At 55.5% G+C, this 23,309-nt stretch overlaps 1 protein-coding gene across 1 annotated transcript in view; it reads left to right on the forward strand.

Annotated features, from left to right (window-relative positions):
• Positions 1-23,309, forward strand: part of DOC2B (double C2-like domains, beta) — a 34,473-nt gene extending 11,164 nt beyond the window's left edge. The window contains exons 2-9 of the mRNA XM_010573751.1: positions 474-553; positions 7,051-7,125; positions 10,027-10,136; positions 19,525-19,651; positions 19,857-20,014; positions 22,077-22,158; positions 22,399-22,495; positions 23,173-23,309. Coding sequence (XP_010572053.1) covers positions 474-553; positions 7,051-7,125; positions 10,027-10,136; positions 19,525-19,651; positions 19,857-20,014; positions 22,077-22,158; positions 22,399-22,495; positions 23,173-23,309 — 866 coding nt within the window. The remainder of the gene's footprint in view (positions 1-473; positions 554-7,050; positions 7,126-10,026; positions 10,137-19,524; positions 19,652-19,856; positions 20,015-22,076; positions 22,159-22,398; positions 22,496-23,172) is intronic.

Raw genomic sequence — 23,309 nt, forward strand, 5'->3', positions numbered from 1 at the left:
TTGAAGGTGTCAGTATACAAATACACATTCTGGGAATGCCAGCGGTGCTGGAAGGGGGGAGATGTGCTGACAGCGGGTCTCAGCTGTGTCCCAGCCGTGCCCGGATCTTTCCCGGGGAAGAACCTTCAGCTCCTGGGGGATGGGAAGCTGCTGGCTGTGGTGGGGCTGCTGATAGATGGGGGTGACCCGTGTGAAAGCCCACGGAGGCAAAGCCTCTGCGCCGGCCGCAGCCGTTCATCCCTCTGGCTCCTCTCCCAGGGTTGTGCCGGCCCCACCGGCCAAATGTGGGGATGGCCATCAGCCTCCCAGCGTGAAGCCATGTTTCATAACAGGGCTCGCAGGCGGCTGCTTTATGTTTTATAATGTCTGCAGCCATTTCTCTAGCATCTTCACCCACTCCTTTTGTGCTTAGAGGGAGAAGAGCCAGTGTTTGCTGGGCCCTGCGGGTTAATAACATGTTTTCGCCTTTGCAGCCACGCTGGGGACACTGGATTTCAGCTTGCTCTATGATCAAGAAAACAACGCTCTCCACTGCACGATCAATAAAGCCAAGGTATGTCTCGGCACCGGGCACGTGAACAGCAAGGACCAAATATGCCTGGAGCCGGCTACCTTTGTCTTGCGTTATAGGGCCACCAGAGTCCTGCCAAAACCACGAGGCCAGCCGGGTGCTGTGGCTGTGCCAAGCAAATGCAGTGGTGAGGGCAGCATGTGGGGATGGCCAGGTGTCCCCCTGTCCCTGCGTTGCGTCAGGGGCTCTTGTGTCCCTGACTGCGGCCGTCCCTTTGCCAACTCCACTTTCATCCCGAGCCCGGGTGCTTCTGCCCTCTCCTTCCCCTCCATCCCTGCCTTTCAAGGCATTTCCAGTGGGATGGAGACGGCTGCTCCTCCCCGGGATGAGATGGTTGCAGCTATTGATGCTTTTTAGAAAAGCACCCAACCCGATGTTGTTATTTATTTGACGCTGTGACCGGCTGTCAGTTTATAAATGGCTCTTTTAAATGCTGCTAATCATTGCCACAAAGTGCTCTGCCTCAGCGCCTTTGCTGTCTGCGTGATTGAAGGAATTAAGGGGTTTTTGCACATTTTGGAGCAGAAACGGATAATTGAGGTCCTGATTCTGCTTCTGGGCTTGTGGAAGGTGCTTCTGGCCGCTACTTGGTTCCTCTCTGCTTCACCTGGCACGAGGACCAGAGCAGCGAGGGCTCCAGCTGGGCCCCGACAGTGGTGGGTTGGTGGAAGAAGACCTCAGTTCCTATGGATCCTGGGAAGAGCTGGAGGGTTTTTAGAGAAGACAGGAGAAACTGCAGGAGAACGGGCTGTGAGCTGAACCCCCAGAGAATCAGCCCGTGCTGTTTGCCTTTATCGGATGCTCCTCTCCCCTCCAGCTGCAACTGGCTTATTTGCAGCCCCCACCCCAGAGCCCACTGCACCGCGTGCCGTGAATGCACGTCCCCACCTCAGGGTTCTGCCTGTCTGGAATAAAACCTCAAGCACAAAAAGCTTTGGGGATGAGCATGGAAGCATCTGCCCCGGCAGACCTGGCGCTACTTCTGGCCAGGGGGGTGAGCACAACACCCACAGCTCCCTGGGCAGGGCTGCTGGGGCAGGGATGAGACAGCCGGCGGGTTTTGATTCCCTCCCCGCCGCCCCCCTGCCTGTTGCCCGTGAATTCGCTGGCAGCCTCTGGGTCAGGCTTCCCTTGATGCACTTGGGAGCGGTGCCAAGGAGGAGATTTCTAATTGGGTTTGCAGTGGGTGGAAGACAGGGAGGAAGGAGACCTGCAAGCGGCAAGTGATAGATCTAACAGCAGCGAGAGCAAAGGCAGGGCTGTCAAAGGAGAGCCCTGGTCTGCACCGTGCCCACCTGGCTGGATGGGAATAGCGGTTGCTGACCCCATCCCGTGGGACTGGGGGCACCACACAGCACCAGCATCGCCTCTGCTCGTGGGGTGGGCAGACGCGCCCCCCCCGCCACTCTGACATTCAAGCGTTCGAGTCCTGTTCATTTCCATTCTGCTTTCATTCTCCCATTTTTCTCTTTTATTTACATTGCCATCTGCTTGCTCTCATTTCATCTCTCGCCTGGGGAAAGCTGCCAAAACTTGACTACAAAAAGGTAAGGGCCAGGACCCCGGCTGCCGTCGGTGGGAGCCGGCATCGGCTGCGTAGATATTAGAAGTAGCGCTGTAGAGGAGGCGATGCGGTGGCTGCGGAGCAATGGGGCCACAAGCACGAGCCACGGCACAGTGCCAGGACGTGCGTTGTCCTTGGACCTGGGCTGGGGCTGGCCTGGCTGGTGTCTTGGGTACGATGTCTCAGCCCCCCGAGGAAGGTGCTCTCGGGACGTGTCCCAACTCCAGCAGCTCCTGGAGCCTCCGTCGCTGCCAGCAGCCCTTAAAACCTGGACTATTTCAGCCACATAAGCGTTTTTCTTTCTCCCTTTGATAACCCCCAAACAACCCACTCTCTCCCTTTAGATCTTTTTGCTTCTCTCTGTTTATTTTAATCTCCAGCACTTTTATATCTCCTGATGTCCCTCCTGAGTCCCGTTATCAGCTCCTGGGGAGTGGGAAGGGGGTTAGCAGGCTCTTGGAGGCACTGGCAGCAGGTTAAATCCAATCCATTGTGCTCTGCCACCAATTTTCTGCTCTGCAGCCATCAGCTGCTGTATTGGGCAGGAGGTCAGGATAGCCGCTCCATGCAGGGGGTTTGCCCTGGTGCCGGGTGCCTGGGGACATCTGAGGTTTTTCTTGGTGTACTTTCACAGCGGCATCTGCGAGATGCTGAGTGTTTCCAGACCCTCAGGTCAGCCTATATCCCAAGTTTGGATGGAGCTGGAATAGGGAATGAAAGGAGGTTTGCTTTATTGTGGGAAGTATGAGTGTGGAAGCTGGTAGCTGTGGGGCTATCCCAGGCTGTGTGGTTACACCAGGAGCGAGGCGTTTGGTGCCTCAGTTTCCCTAATAGTGCACAGAGGTGACGTGCCAAGAGATGGATATCTGGAAGCTGCTTTTGCAAGGCAGCGAGCACCTGCCATCTCTGCAGGCTCTAGCCAGGGAAGCAAGGGTCCTGGTTCCTCCTGGAGATGAACAGATTAAATGTGGGGCTCCTGTTAGTCCACATCTGGATTGCGAGGCGAGTCCTGCCTCTGCAGGGCAAGGGAAGACCACGGCATGCTCAAGGAGCATCCACCTCTAGCGTTAACCTCTTAGGACAGTCCTGCGCTTTGGTGTTGCCTTCAGCAGGTGCAATCGGGGTATGGTCTCAGCTGGCACCAGGTTGTCACCCCTGCGACGCTGGCGTGAGCCCAGGGCAACTGCAGCAGCATCAGGGCTCGCTGGTGCTGCACATGGGGCCAAAGCAGACACTATCCTGGGGTATCACGGTGCTGGGGAGGTAAGGGCCAAGAAAGCCCATCGGTCCCCAGCTGGAGCAGCGCTGTGGTGGCGTGCCCAGCGTTCCTGCCACCTCTCCCTTGCCAGCAGAAAGCTCAGGACCCTGCGCAGGCAGGAGCAGGCAGGCTGCCAGCAGCCGCCTCGCCGCTAATGGCTTTCGGTCTTGGCAGCAGTGCTGCCCGTAGCCTGCCTTTCACGCTTCAGGCGCGGCTGAATTCAGGCACGTTGCAACTCAGCTTGGATCGACGGGAGAATAAATCGGGGTGGTGCGGGAGCCCGTTTGTGGACTGCAGGAGCAGCTGCATGGGCTCTCCCCTTGCCGCCTGCTGCCGTGCACGAGCGCCGCGCGTTCGTTCCCCGGGGTTATGTTGGTCCGTACCATCACGTGTAGGAACTGGCCGGGCTGTGCTGGGCATCACCCCCCTCCTATAAAACGTGATAGAAAAGGATATGATTAATGTGCAGGTGCCAGGGGCTGTGCCCTGGCACGTTGTGCCACGGCTTGGGCGAGGGTCTCGTTTTCTGCTCAGTCCTGCAGAGCCTGACCTGCTATAACCTGCTCTAGGGGGATCTACAGGGGCAGGAGGCAGCGCAGACACTGTGGGGCTGCGCTATCCGGTAGCTCCGTTGGTCTGATTTCGGGAGGACGATGCCCTGGGCGAGCCTCAGGTGGCTGCGCAGGCAGCGGTGCGGGCAGCTCCCTGGCCCCAGGCAGCCCACGCAGAGCAGACGCTGCCCATCCGAGCGTACCTGGGCTGCTCTCCCTGTGCCGCTGGCTGTAGCCGCAGCTAGAAAACCCCCGGGAGTTTCCACCCTGCCAAGCATTTGGATGCTCCTCCACTTCCAACCGAAGCCGAGTGCTGGAGGTCTGCACTGAGCATTACTTATGGATTTACTCATAAATATTTATCACTGCAGGGAAATTCCCATCTCGAAGCTGTACGTTCTCTGGGCTATCAGGGTGGAAGCACAGAGTTTGCCCCATTTTGGAATGGGATGCCTTGGCCTGGGAAGAGGTGTCCAGGCCAGTTTTTGGGCAGCAGGGAGCCTGCTTACCAGGCAGGCAGCTCGCTGTGGGGCAAATGATGGAACGAATCAGTCTCCTGTGACTTCTGTATGCCTCTAGCGTGGCATTAATCGGCAGCCCGATTAGCCCAACTCGTAATTAAATCCTATTGATTAGCTAAATGTCACTTGCACGGAGAGCAGCTGGCAGCAACTGGGATGCAGCGGGGCTGTCGGTCTCCGTAGGATTACAGCCAGGGACGTTGGGGTTGGGTAGAGGAAGGGAAAAGATGAAACTCGGTCTCGGCTGCATCGCCTGTGCCTTGATGCGCAGCACTGTAAATTGGTCGCGGCAGGAGGACCGGTTGGAGCCGGGGCAGCGTTGCCTGAAGCCGGTGGGAGACTTTTCCCCCATGTATGAGCCCTGTGGTCCTCCTCTGCCTCTCAGGTCTCTCGAAGCAGCTTTTGGCTGGAGGTCCCTCCGTGCAGGAGAAGCAATGGTGCCGGTCACCCTGCGGGTCCCTGGCAGGGGTGAGCTCCCACGGGCGCAGCTTTGTGGGGCAGAGCCATCGGGGCTGCCGTCACGTTAAATTCAGCCCTGTGCCAAACTCATATTGAGTGACACAGGAGGAAGGTAGACGTGACATTAGGAGCCATTTTCCAGGCTCCTGTCACTCCATCTTCCATAGCACATCTATTAAAAAAGCCTTTAATAGCCTCCTCAGGAGGTAATTTAATTGAACTGAATTGATGGGTGAATTACAGAGCTGCCTGTCTTTCTCCATCCGTTTTCATGGGAATTCGCTTGCTTGCCTCTGAATTCATTTGCTGTGTAGCATTGGGCAGGTGGGGCACCTCTGCCACGGGAGGCTGGGGAAAGCTTTTGCTTTGCTCGACCGTGAGCAGTCTGTGTGCCCGGATCTGGCAGCCAGATCCCCTCTGGAGCCTGGGGACCAGCCCAGCCCTTTGCTGCCACGTCTGCCCGTAGAGCTGCAGCCGATACCACCACCTTCCTCCCATCCTCCGTGTCTGCTGCCTTCCTCTTCTGCTGGGCCAGGGACATCACCCGAGAGGCACTGCAGTTAAAGCAGAGCCCTTTCGCCTCCATTCGCTGCTGATATTTTTATCCTTTTGGCTCTGCTTTAGAAGCAAAATCCTCTTTGCTGGGCACCATTTGGTCTCCCTTGCCCCAGGGCAGCGTGCTTGTCTCCGAAGCAGAGCCCTCACCAAGGTCAGGAGCAGCTCAGACCCTCAACCGAGTTGTACAAATCAGGGAGGGGTGGGACGGGGGTGTCCTGAGGGGCTGCCTTGGTGCCCTGGGTTAAGCTGGGTGCGTTATTTCATACATGTAAAGCACGGAACCGATTTCCCCAGCATTTCCCTCTTTGATTTGCCCAAACGCAGGCCTCGCTGATTACATTTTCATTGCACGCAGCCTTTCCACCAGCAGCCCATGGGAATGCTTTCCTGCCAGGTGGATCCCTGGCAGTGGCATACACTCATTAATCCAGGGCACCGAATACTCTGCTCATCACACAAAGGGTGTGACGAGTCTTTAGCATCACCCAGCCTAGTTTCCGTGCCCGGGTTGGAGCCAGGGTTGGATGGGTACCTCTGCAGAGAAACCCTCCTCTGATCCAGGCGGAGGATTGCCTTCAGACAGCCTAGAATTAACTCCTGCAGAGATCCTGCAGCCAGGCTGGAAATAATCCAAGGACTTTTGTGAGGTAGCCATTATCATTTCCACTTAGGACTGGTAAAAATCAGGTTCCATTTTTCATGCTCCTGTGTTGCTTCCCTACCCCAGGGAGTTCGCTTCCATGCGTTCTGTGCAGTCACGGCTTTGGGCTGGGTTTGTGCATCACCCTCGGATAATTTTCAGCCCGCTGGTTGTTCAGAAGAGGAGCAGGTTTGTCTCCTCCCTCTGCCCGAAGCAGGATGAACTCCAGAGCATCGCTGTAACAAACACCATCCGCGTCATCCTTTAAGAACTGTGAGGGTCTTGTAGAAAATCCATCAGGAATGGCCACAGCGACTATTTCCTTGTGTTTGTTCTCCGGTACCCCCAGATTTCCCTGCAAACGCCGCGGCAGTCGGCTGGCGACAGCCTCCCACTGGCCTGAAAGCTGTTCTTCCTTCAGCTGTGCCTTAATAACAAAGAGTAGGTAGGTGCTATCACACGCTCTGGAAGTGCTTAAAAGTAACACCACAACAGCAGAGGTGTATGTTTGCTCATAAGCAATTATTAAATGACAAAACCCTGTAATTTTAAACCTTGAAAATCACTGCGCTGATTTACTTAACCTCCAAATTAATTGTGATCAGGGTGTCAGAATCAGCAGCTGGAAGAGCGGAGAGGTGCTTGGTGGCCGATGCCAAGTGCAGGTGAGAAACCTTCCTGCAGCCCCTCCTCGGCACAAACCGCAGGCGACGTTTGAACACTGAGCGTGCTTGGCTTTTGCTGCGCAGCCCGGATCCCGCACCAACCATGTTATCCTTCCCTGATCACGGGAAAACTGTGCAATTACTCCATGGACCGACAACATCCCAGGGAAACGGGCATCGGTAGATGGGCTCAGCGAAGCTACCCTGCCTGCCCAGCGTCTTGCCCTTGTCCTAACTCCTGCTTTTTGCCGTTTCCTCTCCAGGGCCTGAAACCAATGGACCATAATGGTTTGGCCGATCCATACGTCAAATTGCACTTGCTTCCCGGAGCCAGTAAGGTGAGACACCTTTTTTCTTTTCCTTTCCCTTCCTGGGGCTGCACCCTGCCCTTTGAGATCAGACCTGGGGGGTTCCCCAGGGAAAAGCTCTTCATCCAGGGGCTGCTGGTTGCTGCAGCCAGACCTCGAGTCTCTTGTCTGGCTCTTGCTCAGGCAAGCAGGAGAGAGCAGCGGCAGGAGGTAAGAATTGGGGCTAAATCCATCCTTGCCCCTCCGGTAAACCACTGCCTGGGAGCTGGGTGCCAGCCCTTGACTCCTCGCCCTTGGGAGCAGGGGGTGCAAACGCTGCACTCCAGAAGCCCCCGGGAAGCACCAAGTGAACCGATCTGGAACTATAAACAAAGCAGCTCCTTTTTTTTTTTTTTTTTTTCCTTTTTTTTTGCATTTAAAACCCCTCGGATCATAATAAAGCAGAGTATAAATCGTAAGGGAAATATTTCCATCTACTTAGGTTCAGCGCTTGCTGGAGAGAAGAGTAATTAAAGATATTGATGTGTAGTGAGAGCTTGGTGTAACTGATGGGGATGTTGAATTTAAATGCTAAATGTATGTGTTATGAATATTAATTGCACTCTTATTTTACACTGAAGGAAAAACCTTTTGGGGGGAGGTATATTTACTTGTTACGGTTCAGTTGAATTAATTCATAATGTGCAGGGCGGTAGAGGGAGTTTTTAACCACATTTCAAGTTCTGCTGCAAATAGGAGAGCCAGGAGCACTTTCATCAGTGATATTATGTCATTTCCATGTTTTGCAAATGCATTGATTAGCATTTCTGCTGGAGGTGATGGACACCAGAGAGGTGGGAGGGAAGCTCTGAGCTGAGGGTAGCGTAGGAGCTGCAGATTCTGCAAGCCCAGAGCAGCCGTGGGGGGACCCTCTCCTTGTCCCCACGTCCCTCTGCCTCTGTGGTTGCTCTGTCTCCGTGCCTTCTTTCCAAACAGCACTGCCCGAATCTGCTCTGGGAGAGGTGACCAGATCTGGGGAATCGTGGATGTGTCCTGGGCTGGATGGTTCTGTGCAAGGTCCCCAAGTCCCTCGGGTATTTCTGTCCCAGTCTTGGGCTCTCGGGCACCTGCGGCAGAGCCCAGGCCAAAGACGTGGGAAGCAGGGTCGGATTCGTTCGCCTCACGCAGAGGTCTCTACGTGAGCTGGTTACTGACTACTAAGTCACTCCAGATGGGAGATAAAGGTGCTCCCAGAGCTCAGTTCCTCTAATTTAATTTGTGTCCCTTGCCTAGCGCAGCATTAGCTGCTGGGTCATGCCCATCACGTTACCCCCTTGGCTAAACCCACTTTCCTTCGTGACTACCTGGAGCCCCAGCCCCAGGATCAAGCCCCAGCAGGTCTGAGCGGGCAGTGGGTGCCATCAGGGCACTTTCTTCGCCGTCCTTGTCACCCCTCTGCAGGCTTTACGCTCACCGACAGGCAGCCCGGCCAGCAGCTTCTCCTCCTGCGTTGCAAACGAACTCCTGGCTGAGTGACGTGGAAAGCAATTGATGTTGCAGGGCTTTAGATGCTGCTGCTAATTGAGTCCCTGCCCCTGCATCCCGGTCGGCTCCTGGAGCGTCGCGCCTTGCTCCGGGGTTATCTTCCTCCTAACCTGGCGCCGGGCGTTTTGCAGCTCCTCACCCAGCCTCCGCAGTGCTGCACAGGGCCTGGGTTTCTTTCCGAGGCAGAAATGGCTTTGGAAACCTAAATGAAAGCACAGCACAAAATACAGAGGCTTTGTCTGGCTCTGAGGGATCAAATCCAGAGCAAGCAGCTCCTTTGCACAAAGCGTTTGGGTGAGACGCTCTGCCGTGGTCCTCGATGGCTCCGTTGCACCGGCAGCTCCTCCAGCTCGTGGCCACGTCTAGTCGATCTGGAAGAGCTTGTGTCTTTGGGGTGCTTTTGGTGGGGAAAGGACGTGCCAACAAGGTGGCCCCCCCCCCCCCCCCACTTAGCTGCAAGCACAAGCTCTTTTCTTCACACCATGCTTCACATCCCGCTCCCCTTTAGCTCGGGGCTGGTGAACCAAAGATGGGGAATGTAGCAGCTTCCCATAAAGACACACAAGACAACTCTGAAGTATTGATTTCCTGAGGGTTCCTGATGCCCAGCAGTGGCTGAGGGAGGGATGGAACTTTCTGACTTTACACCTTATCGGACGAAAAATTGCTGCTCTCTCAGGCTGTCCCAGGCTGGGGGGTTGATGGAGAAGCCCCATCCGAAGTCTGCAGCCCTTTGCTTCTGCTCTCCCTCTGTCCCCAACAGAAGCGAGCAGCTCAAGGGGTAAGATTAATGGTTAATCCCCCCCGGACCTGGGGGGGGTGTGGGTGTGTGCCAGGATGCCCCATCCACGCCAGGGACACAAGTGGCTGTGACAGCCCCGCTGTCCGTGGCCTCCCGCTCTGCAAAGCTGTGGTGCTGGAAAGAGTTGCCAGTGCTAACAAAATGCATATTGGGGAAGTTATTTTGAGTCAGGCAGGAACGGGAGCTGTGCTGGGAGCAGGAATGCAAATAAACAGCCAGAACAGCAAATTGGTATTTTTTAATGAACCTGAAAAGACTTTTTTTTTTTTTCCTCTTTCGCTCTCTCCTGCTGCATAAATGAAGTCCCCATCCTCTCTCAGTGCTCTGCCAGGGTTCCCATTTTGCTGGCTGTTTCCAGGATGCGGGGTTGGATTGCTTTGCAAATGAGAGAATTGCCGTGTCTCTGCCCCTCTGGTTATTGCTGTGATCGGGGCCACCCCATCGAGGACAGGCCAGGTTATGGCACTGGGGCAGAAGGACGACAGCACCGATTGCCCCTTCATCTCCAAACCGTGCTTCCTTTTCTCCCGTCTCCCTGCCCATCGGTGCCCAAATGATCTCCTGGGACCGGGTCCCGCTGACCGCCATCTCCTTTGCTTTTCCAGGCGAATAAGCTGAGAACCAAAACGCTGCGCAACACGCTGAACCCCACCTGGAATGAGACGCTCACCTACTACGGCATCACCGACGAGGACATGATCCGCAAGACCCTGCGGTAGGGCCCTGGGGGCTGAGCGGGGTGCTGAGCCTGGCGACGGGGGACACACGTGTCCTTTCCCCTCAGGGCCACCCCAGGCATCCCTCCCCATCCCAGTGACAATTTTCCAGGAGAGCTCACGGGGACCCCCACACCCCAGCCCCATAGGATGGTCGCGGCTGCTCGTAGCAGAGCAGAGCAGAGTTATTACCCACCAAAGCCTATAGCTTGTGTGCATACCCTGCACGCATCCATCACCCCCGCGGTGACCGACGCTTGATTTACGGGGAGCCTGGGCTGGAAGAGCCAGTGAGGAGCGTGGTCCTGCTTTGTCATTAACTTCATAACTCACTCGCTGGGCTCCTGCCTGCAGAGGTGCTGTTATTTGGTTTTAACCGCTTCATGCCCAGCTCTCGTGGGCACATGTTAAGGCTTTGCGGTCGCGTCTTGCTGAGAAAAATCTCTCTGGGAAAGCTCTGGGTCCCTTTTGAGGCTGAGCTTTTCGGGAGAAAGCTGGAGGCACCTGTGAATTATTGTTAAACTAAATGAAGAGCATTTGTATGTATTTATTGTAGCCTCTTGGTTTAGTTCAGTCTCTGCACATTCAGCAGCACCTCTCAGGGGCTGGGAGACATTGCGTGGGGCTGGAGCTGGGCAGGGGCGGTGTGGTGGGGCCATGTGGGCTTGGAAGTTCTCCTTTGCAGGGGGGCAGACCCCTGCGAATGCAAAGGTTTTCGTGTCTTGGCCACCATCCCACTGGGGTGAGGGCAGGGAGTGACCCGGAGCCTGCGGACGGATCCTGTCCGGGGATGGTGCTGGGTGGCCTCGGCTACTCCATCACCACTCTGATCTGGGACCACTAGGCAGGAGGATTTGCTGTAAGATCTGCTGTCAAACAAAGGAGGATTTTGCATCCTGCTCTGAGGACTCGGGGCTTTGTCAGCTCCATGGCTGGAATCCGACCCTCCTTATTTGCAGATACCCTGAGAGTTTATTATTTTCCCCATGATGAGAGTGCAAGGCTGCCTTATAAAAGGTCCTGCTCAGAGGTGAATTTGGACAGAGCCTACCTGTTGTCTGCCATGTGCACAGATGAGAAATTTAGTGCTGCAGATGATTATTATTTCACATGGAAAATATTAGTCATGCTGAAAGTGCTGCAGGCTTGTCGGGCTGGAAAGCCTGTGGCCTATTATTATTATTATTATTATTATTGGTGGGTATTTTTTCAATTTTTTCACCCCAGACTTTGAAGTTTTCAGCCTCTTCAAGCATGGAAATCGGTTTGCAGAGAGATGTTTGGCTGAGTTGTTTGCTGAAAGGCGCCAGGGAGCAGAAGGGCTTGACCCCCACCTTTTCGGGGCCCTGGTAGCTGCTTCCACGTGGGGAAGGGCTGCACTCGCCAGCTCCCGGGAGACAGCAGGGAGACGCGGGATGCTCAGTGGCAGGGTGACACGCAGAAACATGCGCGTGGGCCGGGCTGGATTTGCCCTTCTCCCCACAGAAATCCCTTGTTAGCACATCCCTCCTCCTGCCTGCCAGCCTGGGTGCTGTGGGTGCTTTGCAGGGAGCCAAACGTGGCCACGGGCTCCCTCAGGGCTCAGCACACGGGGCTCCTTGTGCCCCCTCCGAAACTAAACTCCGTGCAGGGACCCCTGTATCCCACTTGCAGGACCTCGGGGTGATGCGCAGGGACCCCTCGCTCCATGGGGGGACATGCCTGACCGGAGACAGCGTTTCTGTCTTGGGACCTCCACAGGGAGCCCGGGAGATTGCTGGCAAGGTCGGTTAACGGCCAATTACCCAAAGTAGCTCTAAAGAGCCCCTTTTCCAGGGAGGCAAGGGAAGCCTTGGACTTGCCTGCGGTATAGTTGCCCTGCACGAGTTCCCAGCCGGGCGCTCTGCGGGGAGCAAAACTCCCTGCGAAGCCTCATCTGCTCATGCAGCATCCCCAGGGTTCGGCATCTCCTCGTGCCGTCAGAGCCATCCATCTCGTGCCTTCGTGCCCATCAGAGCTGCCTCTTCACAGGGAGGTTCCCAGGCTCTGCACGAAGACTGAGCTTTGCAGCTGAGGTTTCCTTGCCAGCAGCTGACCCTGGTGAATTAAGTGATAATTAAAGATCAAAATCCTCTCCGTATGGAGAGAAATATCCAAGCGCAATTCTGACTCATCGGCATTTGCGGCTAGCTGATGGGGTTTGCTGGAGCCTGTCACCATGGAGGTGGCGAGCCCCATGATGACATTGCCACGAGGGCAGCTGGTGGCCGGGAGCGCCATGGGGGCCACACAAATCCCCCCCCCACCTTGCCTCCAAGCATAGTACTGGGATCTGGCACTGCATCCAGATGGAGCAGGCTCCGTCCTGCAGGATTTAGCACAGCCCAGTCCCTTCTGGCAGCGCGGTGGCATGGGACCCCCCAGCCCCATCGCTCTGGCACTAATGAGGTTCAAGGTTTGGGCACCTCAGCAGCACCCATCCCTGTGTGCAGGTGGGCAGGATCAGTCTTTTCCTGCGTGGGTCAGAAAGGGGAATTGCATCCCCGGTGTTACCGTGGCAGTCGGCGCACCAAAGGTGACCTAAAAGCCAGCGAACTCTGGGCTGGGTGTTATGGTTTTTTAGAGGGGCTCAGGGGGCTCCGCCATCTCCCTGGGAAGGTTGTGCGAGCAGAAAAGTGGAGAAGTTTGTGAAGTGGAGCTTGCTGTTGGGCTGGGGCTTGTGGCTTTGGTTTTGTCTGCAAATGACTCCAGAGAAGAATTAAAGAAACAAACTTTTAGGTGGAGAAGGTTTCCCAGCTGGCACCTCTGCTACGGGGCTGTCGCCTGTCGTGTGGGCCATCTCCTGCCCTGGCTGTGGTGGGTCTTCCCGGGGTGGGGTTCAGCCTCTTCTCTTGTGTAGACCCCCAAAAATTTCCTAGTCAGGACTCTGATCCCTTTAAAAAATGTCCCACATGTAGACAGGTATGTGAAGGTTGAAATGAAATCACATTTTTTAGTCCCATCTCTGAAACCAGCGTACTGCAGGATGGGTGCTGGGACACCCTCAGTGGCCCCGTGTCCTTCCCTGTGCCCGGTGCTCCTTCCCGTGCCGAGCTTCGGCCGCCAGCACAAACGGCCATTGCTGGGCACGTGCTTAGCTGCTCTGCCCAACGGGTTTGGCAGAATTTCGGGTGGGAACTCAAACTCTTGCCGATGGCCCAAGAAATTCCTCCGCTAAAACAAAGCTTCTGAGCATCGTGGCTCCGTTTCTTATCTTGCATGGGGGAGTCAGAGCCTAAAATTCAAGTGCTCTTCGTTTTCCTTAAAAGCAATTCCCCAGCCCTCTTTTTCCTTTTCTCTGTCTTCATGGTTGGAGATACTGGCAAAGGAGATTTTATTTATCCTGAGCCAAGTTTAGATGGGACTTTGTGCAAACCAGCCACAAGGTAGAAAAATCCATCTTTTATTTTAATTCCTTGCTTGGATTTTCTTCTTTTCAAACACTGGATATTTAATCAAGTAGAAGGGTGCAAGGGTGGGAAATGTTGCATCTTCTCATTTAGATACCCGCTGAATTGTGTCCTCACTGCCTGGCTGGGGAGGGATCTTTGGTTTATATGAGGAGGGATGGATGGGCTGGGGTCCCTGGTGGCTGGGGCTCACCAAGGATTTTTTTATTTTGGTGTGGGTTGAGCTGTTTCTCCTCTGTGAGCCTCTCCATAACACCAGTGGCAATGGCCCTTCACCCTCCCGGTGCCGCTTCCCGCAGGAAGCATCTCCCATGCCGTGTATTGTCCTGCCTTCAGTGCTTCGCTTTACCTGTCCATCATCTCGGCAAAATATCTCCTTCTCGGCCAGGAAAAGCTGACTTCAAAGCTGCGGGGACGCTGGCTTTCCTTGCGCTAATCAGGCGAGGTTCCTGCAAGGCGGCTGTTGGTAGTTGAAAGAGCATGAGTGATGCTCCCCTCGGTCTGGGAGGTGATTGTTCCCCGGGTGCCTCCTTGGTGCTGAGATTCACGGAGGGGCAGGGAACGCGATTGCAAAGTCTCTTTAATGTACAAATAACGGCGGAGATCAAAGCTGCTGCCAACCTTCGCCTCCCTGCTGCCTGGGGAGCGTGTGATGCAGCGGAAAAGGTGGAAAAAGCACTGAAAAATCTTCCCTGCCCACCTGGGCTCGTGGTGGGACGTGTCCAGCATGGGTTGGTGGGTCGGTGTTGGCACGGGGCACTCTGCCAGTGCCTGCAGCCCTCCTGCGGGAACGAGTAGCATTTGCCTCGTTGCAGGGGCTGGAGTAGGGGTATCCTCTGCCTCCTGGAGCACGGAGTAACGGATCCCCTCTTGCCCAAGACCCCCAGCCCCACGCTGTGCCCCGACGGGCAGCCCCTCATCCCCCTGCAGCCTCGTCCGAGCTGGTCGAGAGACTTTGCTGTGACAGACCCAAGCCCCAGGAGCCCTTGGGGTTCTCCTCCCCAAGCAGGGCCACCCCCAGGGGAGAAGGAGAGGTGAAGGCAGCCCAGCTAATTGCGCTGGCGAGCAGGATTTTGTTAATGAATCAACCCCCTCAAAAAAACAGCAGATACTTCAGATTTCATGAAACACAGCAGGTGGGAGGATCTTGAAAGGTCTCATCCATTCATTGAATTAAATATCCTTGAGTCTAGCCCAAGGCTTAATAGCAGTGAAACCACCCACCATCCTGAGAGAAGGCAAATTCAGAGCTGCTTGAAAGATGCTGGACTCGGAGGGCTGGGATGGCTGGGCTTGGGGGCAGGTTCCCTGTCAGCACCAGGGGTAAATCCCACCCTGCAGTCCCCACTCCCACTCCCCGTCCGCAGTCTGAGCGTGGCCGTGCCGCAGCAGCTCGGCCGCAGTCTCCGGTGGTGGGAAGCCGGGGTGCATGACGGGGGCAGGCAGAGAAATGCTGCAGGGAAATTGGAATAGGCAGAATACAATCGCCTACATTAAAATAATACATGTAATATGCAATAAATAGATTGTATTCATAATAAATATCAGAGCTGGCCAGATATTGAATACAATTATTCATATCCAGATATATTGGCGAAGTGATGCATTATTCATATGATACTCGGCTGGCCCACGAATGCCAGGAATTCTTTGTTTAATCATGTGTTTGACAAACATCATGACTCATTAAATACGTTATTCAGAAAATAGTATTTGATCAGGTCTAATAGGCATACTGCAGACACTTAGAGATTTGGGGTCCCAAATTGCTTTACTCCAGAAGCGCTGAATGAGGTTTGCTCCAGAACTGCAGGCACACTCATAATTTCATCTAACTTCTACTGTGGTTTCTGCGCTCAGACTTTGAGGCATTTTGTGATGGAGCCCAGCACCGAATCCTCCTTTTAGTTTTAGGAGAGCTGGACAGTCCCAGGACACTGCCCTTTTCTGTTTTCTCTCCTTGCCAGGCGTTGCCTGTCCTTAAGCGAAGCAGGCATCACCTGTGCATCTGCTCCTCCATCAAGAGCCCAAGTTGCTATAGGGACCATAAGGGATCTTAGATACAGGAGATGCGTCTTCAGGCTCCGCTACCTATTACATGCATGTGCGTTGTGGAAAAGGGGCCTCGTTGACCCCCGTTCTCCCCTTTCCACAATGGGAAAGAGGCCAGAGGAACACGTGTGTGAGCAGAAGTCGTGAGTCAGCCGAGCGGGGTTGCTTGAGCTGTGCGGTGAGTCAGGACTGTAACCCAGGAGCCCGGGCTGAGTAGGAGGGAGAATAAGTTTAATGAGCAGTGATTGTTCACTTGCTGCGTAGTTTTCTTCCAAGGTGGTTTCCACAGCCCTCGACTTAAAGATCAGGACCCCTCAGTGGAAGTTGTCAAATCAAAAGCTGAGCTCGAGGGATTGGGTTTAATAAAGAGAGGCGAGAGAGGGGTGATGTTCGAGTTAAAGGGCTCAGGGTGGCAGGTGAACGTGGCTGCCAGAAGCGTCTCCTGCTGTTTGTCATGGAGCTGATTTTCCAACCCAAGGCAGAAAAATTCCATCACATCGATTTCTTGTAATAAAATTCAAGCTGGTGTAATTGCATTACGCCTGCTTCCAAAGGGAGGGCTGGGGCCGGAGCTGCCTTCTCATCTGACTCACGCCCGCTGCCTTCACTTACGGGGCCGGTGCGCTGCCAGCCTGCCCGAGTTAAAAATACCGTCCCGGTGAAGATGAACCGCAGACAGCCAGAGGGACTGGGGTTCGGGAGCCGAGTCGGAGGGAGTGGGAGGGCTGACACGAAACTCTGCATCTGAGCCACCTCTGGTCATCACACACAGATGGGCACAAAATGCAGGGACTCACCTGAGAGGTTGCCAGAGATGCCAGAGGGAAAAACGGGGCTGGGAGAGACCTGGCGGTGTCTCCGGCTCCGTCGCGCTGCTTTGGAGACGGTGGCAGTTCCCAGGTCTTGCAGATGTGCCAAAAACTGCCTCCCAAGGCACCCGCTTCTGCACAAACACCTTAACTAGCATGGGATGTCAGCAGGGACAAAGAAGACGGCCATCGTCCCGGCGCTGTGCCAGGCTGGGCTGCTTCCATCACGCAGCACCCGGGGGTCTTCCCCAGGGCGCTGTCGGTCCCACGGGACAAAGGGGACGTGAGTTCTGCGGCAGGCGGGGGCTTGCGGACCCTGACGCTGCCCCGATTTGTCACCTTTCTCCTTTGGGGAAGGGTTTGCCCTTCGGTGGGCTGCAGCTCAGGCAGATGTGGTTTGGTTACTGGGCTGTGCGGTGCAGGGAGGGCAGGAGCCGTCCCTGGGGGGGGCACGCAGGGGCTTGCAGCTGCCTGGGGCTGAGCTGAAGGTCTCTGAGCGGTGACAGGCTGCACAGGAGCTGGCATTCTCCGAGCCGCTTGCTAAGGTTGGGCTTCCCATGTCCCCGTGGGCAGTGAAACGGGCCTCTCCAGCTTCTCCCAGTGCGACGCTGGAGATAGTGTCCCTGCCACCACCACTGAAGTTTTCCAGCTGTTTCCTTCCTGAGCTTCTGCCCATCCTGGATGGTTCTAGGGCTTCACAGCAAGTAAGACATTGCATTCAGTAGCTTGTTGTGCTTCTGGGGCATATCTAGACATTGTCGGGGGAAGATCTTGTTATTCATGTTCTTAAGAGGTAAAACCGGTGCCAAACCCTGCCTCCCCCGAGCGTGCAGGAGACGGCACTGCTCTGCAATTGCCGGCTGTAAAAATAGACCCCTGGCTGTCAGCTCCTTGTGAGGGCCACGCTCCTCTCCTCTTCAGCCCAGCTTTCGTAACTGCGCGCTCGCTTTCCCTCCCCAGAGCTTTGGCCAGATGGGTGTGGGGTTGCACACGCCTGGCAAGTGCCGCTTCTTGTCTGGAGCTGCCGCTGCTCCTTTTTCGGTTTTGTTCTTTAAAAGAGAGGCGAGAGGAGGAATAGAAATAGGAAATACTGTGGCTGCGTTTAAGATTCTCTTTGAGGATTTTACTGTTGCGGTGGGGTGGTTTTGTTCGTGGGTATCTATAGTAACGCTGCATCCAGCTATGGTTTTCTGGAGAGCAGCATTCCCTGGGTTCCTGCTTGTATTATTTTTTTCCAAACCCCCTTCGTCTGCCACTCCCCAGCCCTGACAGTCCTTGTGCCGTGCAACTGAGCCGTCCCTGTGGCTCCCTTGTTGCCTTTTTATTCGATTGTGAGCATGAGGGTGGTCAAACCATCCATGGACAAACCATCCATGGACAAACCATCCATGGACAAACCATCCATGGATTAACAGTCCAGGCACTGTGCAGGCCAGAGGTGGGGTGTGCAATTAGTTACTCTGAGGCAGGATCCCAGGGCACTATTTGTCTTTTTAATTACTTTTACCCCTTCCTGAGTAGGTTCTGTTTGTCAAAACTTGGCAAGGCGGACCACGGTCCCTGGAGGCAGAGATGCTGCCTGTGAGAAAAGGGCACCAATGGGAGTGGGTGAAAGAGAGAAAAAATCAGGCAGCAAAAGGATGAGAAGACACTGTAGGAAAATTTAAAAAAAGGGGAGAAAGGAGACAAGGGAAGGGAAACGCCTTTCCTCTATGGACGGGGATCCCAGCCGGTCCCTGCGTGGCTCCAGTGTGGGTGTGGGATGCTCCCTTCAGAGGGGGACGGGATGGCTTTCCTTGTCCCCAGCTCCAGGCAGTGCTGCTGGGGGATGACTAGTCCATCGCAAGGCAGCCACCACCCTCCTGGCCCCCTCTCTGGGATTTTAGGAGCTGCGAGCAGAGGCTCCCCGCAAGCGCTAACTTTATTCTTCTGTCATCTCTCCTGACGCCCAGAGCGGGCTGGGAAGCAGCAGAGAAATGACTCATTAGCTGCCAGCTCAGGGAAAGGCATTTATAGCTTTCAAGCGGAAAACAGCTTTCGCTCAGCATTGCCGTCACTGCCCTCGGATGCCGGCTGCCGGGATGCAGGGGTGCATCCCGGGACCCGGCCCTGCGCGGGACCCCGACGGGGCTGGGATAGCTTCACTTGGCTGAGGTGTGATGCCTTTCACAGACTGGGTTTGCAAATCCTTCCTGGTCTTGTCGGCGTGGTGGGAGAGGAGGTGGAGGACCCCCTCCATGTCCCAGACGGGGCAGCCAGGTCCCCAGCACCAGGAGACATGCCACGCTGGGAAAAGTGCCCGAGCTCCTTGGGTGGGGAGGGAAGGAGCCCCGCGGGGAGGCACGCTTCTGCCGGCCGTGCAGTCTGAGAGTGGGTTTAGGAAGAACCTCCTGCACCGGGCAGGATGCAGCTGGGCTGGTGGCGGCTCAGAATAGTTTTGCTTTAGTCACCGATGACTTTGATGTTTTAATGGAAGAGCCATTAGAACGCTTGAGGCCCCAGGTTGCTCTTCCGACAGCGCCTGGGCTGGGGCGTGTGTTAGACAAACCACTGCGGCACTGCAGGGTTGTGATGTTCAGGGTTCGGGACCATCTTCCCTAGAGGGACCCCGATCTCAGGGGGGGTTACAGCCATCCCGAGGGGTGCAGGAGCCCTGGCCAGGATGGGGTCTGAGCAGGAGACATAGCCGTGGTGGCTGTGGGGCCCAGCCGGGACGTGCAGGTAGCTCCTTATGAGTGGCTGTGTGTTGGAGCTGAGAGACACGGTGTAGCTCAGCCTCCACCTCCCGCATCCCTCTGCTTCCCTGAACCTGGCCCGTCCTCCATCCCGGCAGCCTTGGGACTCGGCTGCAGAGGTAAAGCAGACCAAGATGTTGGGTGTCACATTTAAACATCATGAGCTGCCCTCTCCGGGCTGTAGCAGCAGATTGATGCCCTCCAGCTGCCTGCAAAGGAGGTACCCAGTCACCGGCCTGGGGAACGGCGGCCTCGAAGTCATCCCCTTGCTGGGGGGACCTGCAGTGCGACGGGGCAGCCCCTTCCCTCGTGCCATCGCCTCCCCTCTCCCCGGTGGTCCTGCTCACCTTGTGCTTGTTGCAGGATCTCGGTCTGCGATGAGGACAAGTTCCGCCACAACGAGTTCATTGGGGAGACGCGGATCCCGCTGAAGAAACTGAAGCCCAACCAGACCAAAAACTTCAACATCTGCCTGGAGAAGCAGCTGCCGGTGAGTGGGGGGTTCGGAGCAGCGTCCCCCACCGTGGGCCCACGGATACAGCACCTTCTCCCTGCAGCATGTTGGAGCGTGGGGTAGTTTGACCCCTCGAACGTGATCAGGGATGGGGAGAGCATCCCTTGCGCCAGGGAGGTGGGTGTCCAACCGCAGCTGTGTCCCGGAGCAGCCTCCCGACTGGGTGCCTTCCCTCCTCCAGATAGATAAAACAGAGGATAAATCGCTGGAGGAGCGCGGCCGGATCCTCATCTCCCTCAAGTACAGCTCGCAGAAGCAGGCGTTGCTGGTGGGCATCATCCGCTGCGCCCACCTGGCCGCCATGGACGCCAACGGCTACTCCGACCCCTACGTCAAAACGTGAGTGCTGCTCTGGGGCTGCGCCGGGCTGGGCAAGAGGCTGCCGCTGCCAGCCCTCGGTGAAGCCGTGCTGTCCCCTCTTGCCTCTCCCTGCAGTGGAAATTAATTGATCTCATTAGGAGATGCAAATGAGGGCGTCACGGCGGCAGCTCGTATTCGCCTGGAGCGTGTTATTCCCCGGCGATTATTTTACAGCACTTCAGAGTAACGGGGGTGCAGGATCTGCCCGGTGGCGCGTGGCCGTGCCCGCCCTACACCGGGGCATCGTGTCGTCCCCGCCGGTTCGGCAGCAGTGCCGGTGAACCGGTGACCCGCTGCCAGGCTCCGCGCTGCGTGTCGGCACTGCCCTTGCTTGGGAGAGGGTCTGCGGCAAGGACGCAGCCCTGGGGACAGAATTGGTGGCCCAAAGCAGACAGGTATGGTCGGGTTTTGCTGATGGCATAGCCCCAGCCCGGCGGCTCGTGGGTCTCATCCAGAGGCACGGGGATGGGTATTCCCCAAGCAGGACGGTGCCTGTGCCCGACGGTCTTGCTCAGCACCTGCAGGCGCCTTTACTTTCCTTCCCAGCGATACCCCCAGCCTTTTCACTCTTTGAAGCCCGCACTGTCCCCTCCCAAGACGCAGGGGACGGGCAATTAATCGTCCCCTTCCCCAGGTCCCAAGGGAGAGGAGGCTCCCAGCCCAGCTCCCAGCCCAGCTCCCAGCCCGGCAGCGGGGCCACCACCCCGCGCTTTGGAAAGACTCTAATTACAACATGTGTGTAATTAGGTCAGACAGCACTTTAATCGCAACCCGTGGCTCCAGGGCCCGGTTAACAGAGCCGAGGGCACATTTACAGGTCCCACTGACACTTTGCAATGTAAATGACTGGGAGTACCTTCCTTTTGAAAAATACCAGCAATATTAAAAAAAAAAAAAAGAGCCATTAAAATGACTGTAATGGGCTGCTGTGACTCAGCCTCATCCAAGTGATTCAGGGAAGTCAGTGTCATCCAGGGGCTACTAAGGGATACTGAGGAAGGTGATGGTTTGCTGACGCAGAGCTGGGCTGGCGCGGGGCCCTGCATTGCCGCAGCTCCTGTTTTTTTGCGTAGATGGCATTTTTTCAAACTTACTCTCTGCAAAGCAGAGAAGGAAGCCCCCCCTGCGCCCATCCCGTGTCCCTGTCCCCAGTGTGCTGACCCAAACTTTGGCACTTTCAGGGCCAGTAATGGAGTTTATCGGCAGCACACTTTCACCTTCCGATTTAATTGTTCTTTAGGAGTGGAGGTGTTTGCATAAAAATCCACTCGTGCTTTTTTAAATGCTCATCGGAGGCTGAGCCACTGAGGTAACAACTCCTGTTGTTGTACAGAGTTGTTCTGTAGGTGCCCCTTGTGCTATCTGCAGTAGATTGTATCTGCAGGGCTTGAATCAGAGCAGATAGACAAAGTGATGATTCTCGGTACAAGCCCTAATTTTTTAATTATGAGCAAGATCTGGAAAATGTAACAAGAAAGCAGAACTGATGTTTAAAGGAGCAGCACCAATACAAAACCACGATGAATTGACTTTGGCCTGGCCCAGATTTTGGACGCCCTCTCTTCTTGATGACACTTTAATCTTGTTTGATTCTCAGCCCTGCTGCTGCGCTGCAAAATATCTGCAGGAAACAGCGGGGCACGAAACTGCAGTGGCTGCACTTGCTCCTGTTCCCTCTTACAAACCTGTGTGTGGTTTCTGTCTCCTGGCAAGGCTCTGGATGAGCAGACCGGTCGCAGGGTCCCAGGTCTGGACTGGTTCTGGACTGGGAGCATTTGACTTTGGGAGCTGGGAACATGTGTGCGGTGCCAGTGTCCCCTAGGGACTGGAGATGGGATAATCGGTGCTCTCTGATGGCAGTCAGCGACTCGTCTTGTGCTAACGTGGGGAAATGCTGCTTCTTTCCAGCCATCTCCAGCATTTTGGCAGAGGAGGGGAAGAGGGAGCTGCAGGTTTGGGGCCTGGGCAGCCCTGCCTGCCTTCCTTGCTGGGAGGGGGTACGGGACCTGTGTGCAATGATGCTGCCTTGGTTTCGTTGCAGTTACTTGAAGCCAGATGAGGACAAGAAATCAAAGCATAAGACAGCGGTGAAGAAGAAGACGCTGAACCCCGAGTTCAATGAGGTGGGTTTTCGCCGGTTGTGGTTCTCACCTAGGGGCTTTTCTCAGTCCTTGGACTTAAAAGGAGAAAAAAAAAAAACAACCCCAGTCTTTAGGTGAGGGATCAGGGTTGAGTTCCCCGTGGGTGGCAAAGGGCAACAGCCCGAGGAGGAGGATGGACAGCCCCAGCCGCCTCCCAGGGGTCCTGGCCCCTGCAGAAAGCCAGCACAGGTTCGTTCTGACTCTGTCTCTGCTCCCCAACAGGAGTTTTGCTATGAGATAAAGCATGGCGACCTGGCGAAAAAGACCTTGGAAGTCACAGTGTGGGACTATGATATCGGGAAATCAAACGATTTCATAGGTGAGTGGGGCACGCCAGAAAGTCTCTTTGACCTCTCTTTTTTTTTTTTTAATCTTCACCTTCTGTGCCTCTTCTTCTTTCATCTGCTGCTGTTCTGCACTTCTCCAGCCTCCCGGTTTGTTCTCCATCCCCACGTTCATTCTTGCTGGGTTTCTGTTCTGCTTTTATCCTTCTTCTGCACCTGAGCCTCCTCTCCACAGCCGGCCCTGCTGCTCCTCACTTCAGACATCCCCAGCGCAAGGAGCACCTGAGCAGGGAGAAAATGCGTCTTCCTCTCCCTTTCTGTTTTCAGATCTTTTCTTCTGAAGAAAAAGCAGGTTTAACAGGGAGGTTTCATTTATCCTTGCTGGATGTCTAGGCTTGTAGTGATTTTGTCACTGGTCACTGTGATTTATTGTTAACAAGTGCCCAGTATCTCTGACGGCCACTGCAACTGCAATGAGTCTCCCGTCCTCGGCACAAGAACAAGCTGCCCGGGGCAGGTCCCGGATCGCAACCGTGAGGGGCCGGGGAAGCCAGGCTGCGATTGCCCGTGTGTCACATCAGGTCGTGGCATTAAATGCCGCGAGAGCGGCTGCATGACCTGGCTCCGTCCAGTGTCCCCCGGCATCCCTCGGCATCCTGTGCAGGGCTGATGCTCACCCCACACCTCTCCCTCTCTCTGTCTTTCTCTCAAGGTGGAGTCGTGTTAGGAATTAATGCCAAAGGCGAGCGGCTGAAGCACTGGTTCGACTGCCTGAAAAACAAGGACAAGAAAATCGAGCGCTGGCACACGCTAACGAACGAGCTGCCGGGGGCTGTCCTCAGCGACTGA

The sequence above is a fragment of the Haliaeetus leucocephalus genome, unplaced genomic scaffold (assembly GCF_000737465.1).
Source record: "Haliaeetus leucocephalus isolate CR32 unplaced genomic scaffold, Haliaeetus_leucocephalus-4.0 Scaffold395, whole genome shotgun sequence".
Taxonomy (NCBI): domain Eukaryota; kingdom Metazoa; phylum Chordata; class Aves; order Accipitriformes; family Accipitridae; genus Haliaeetus; species Haliaeetus leucocephalus.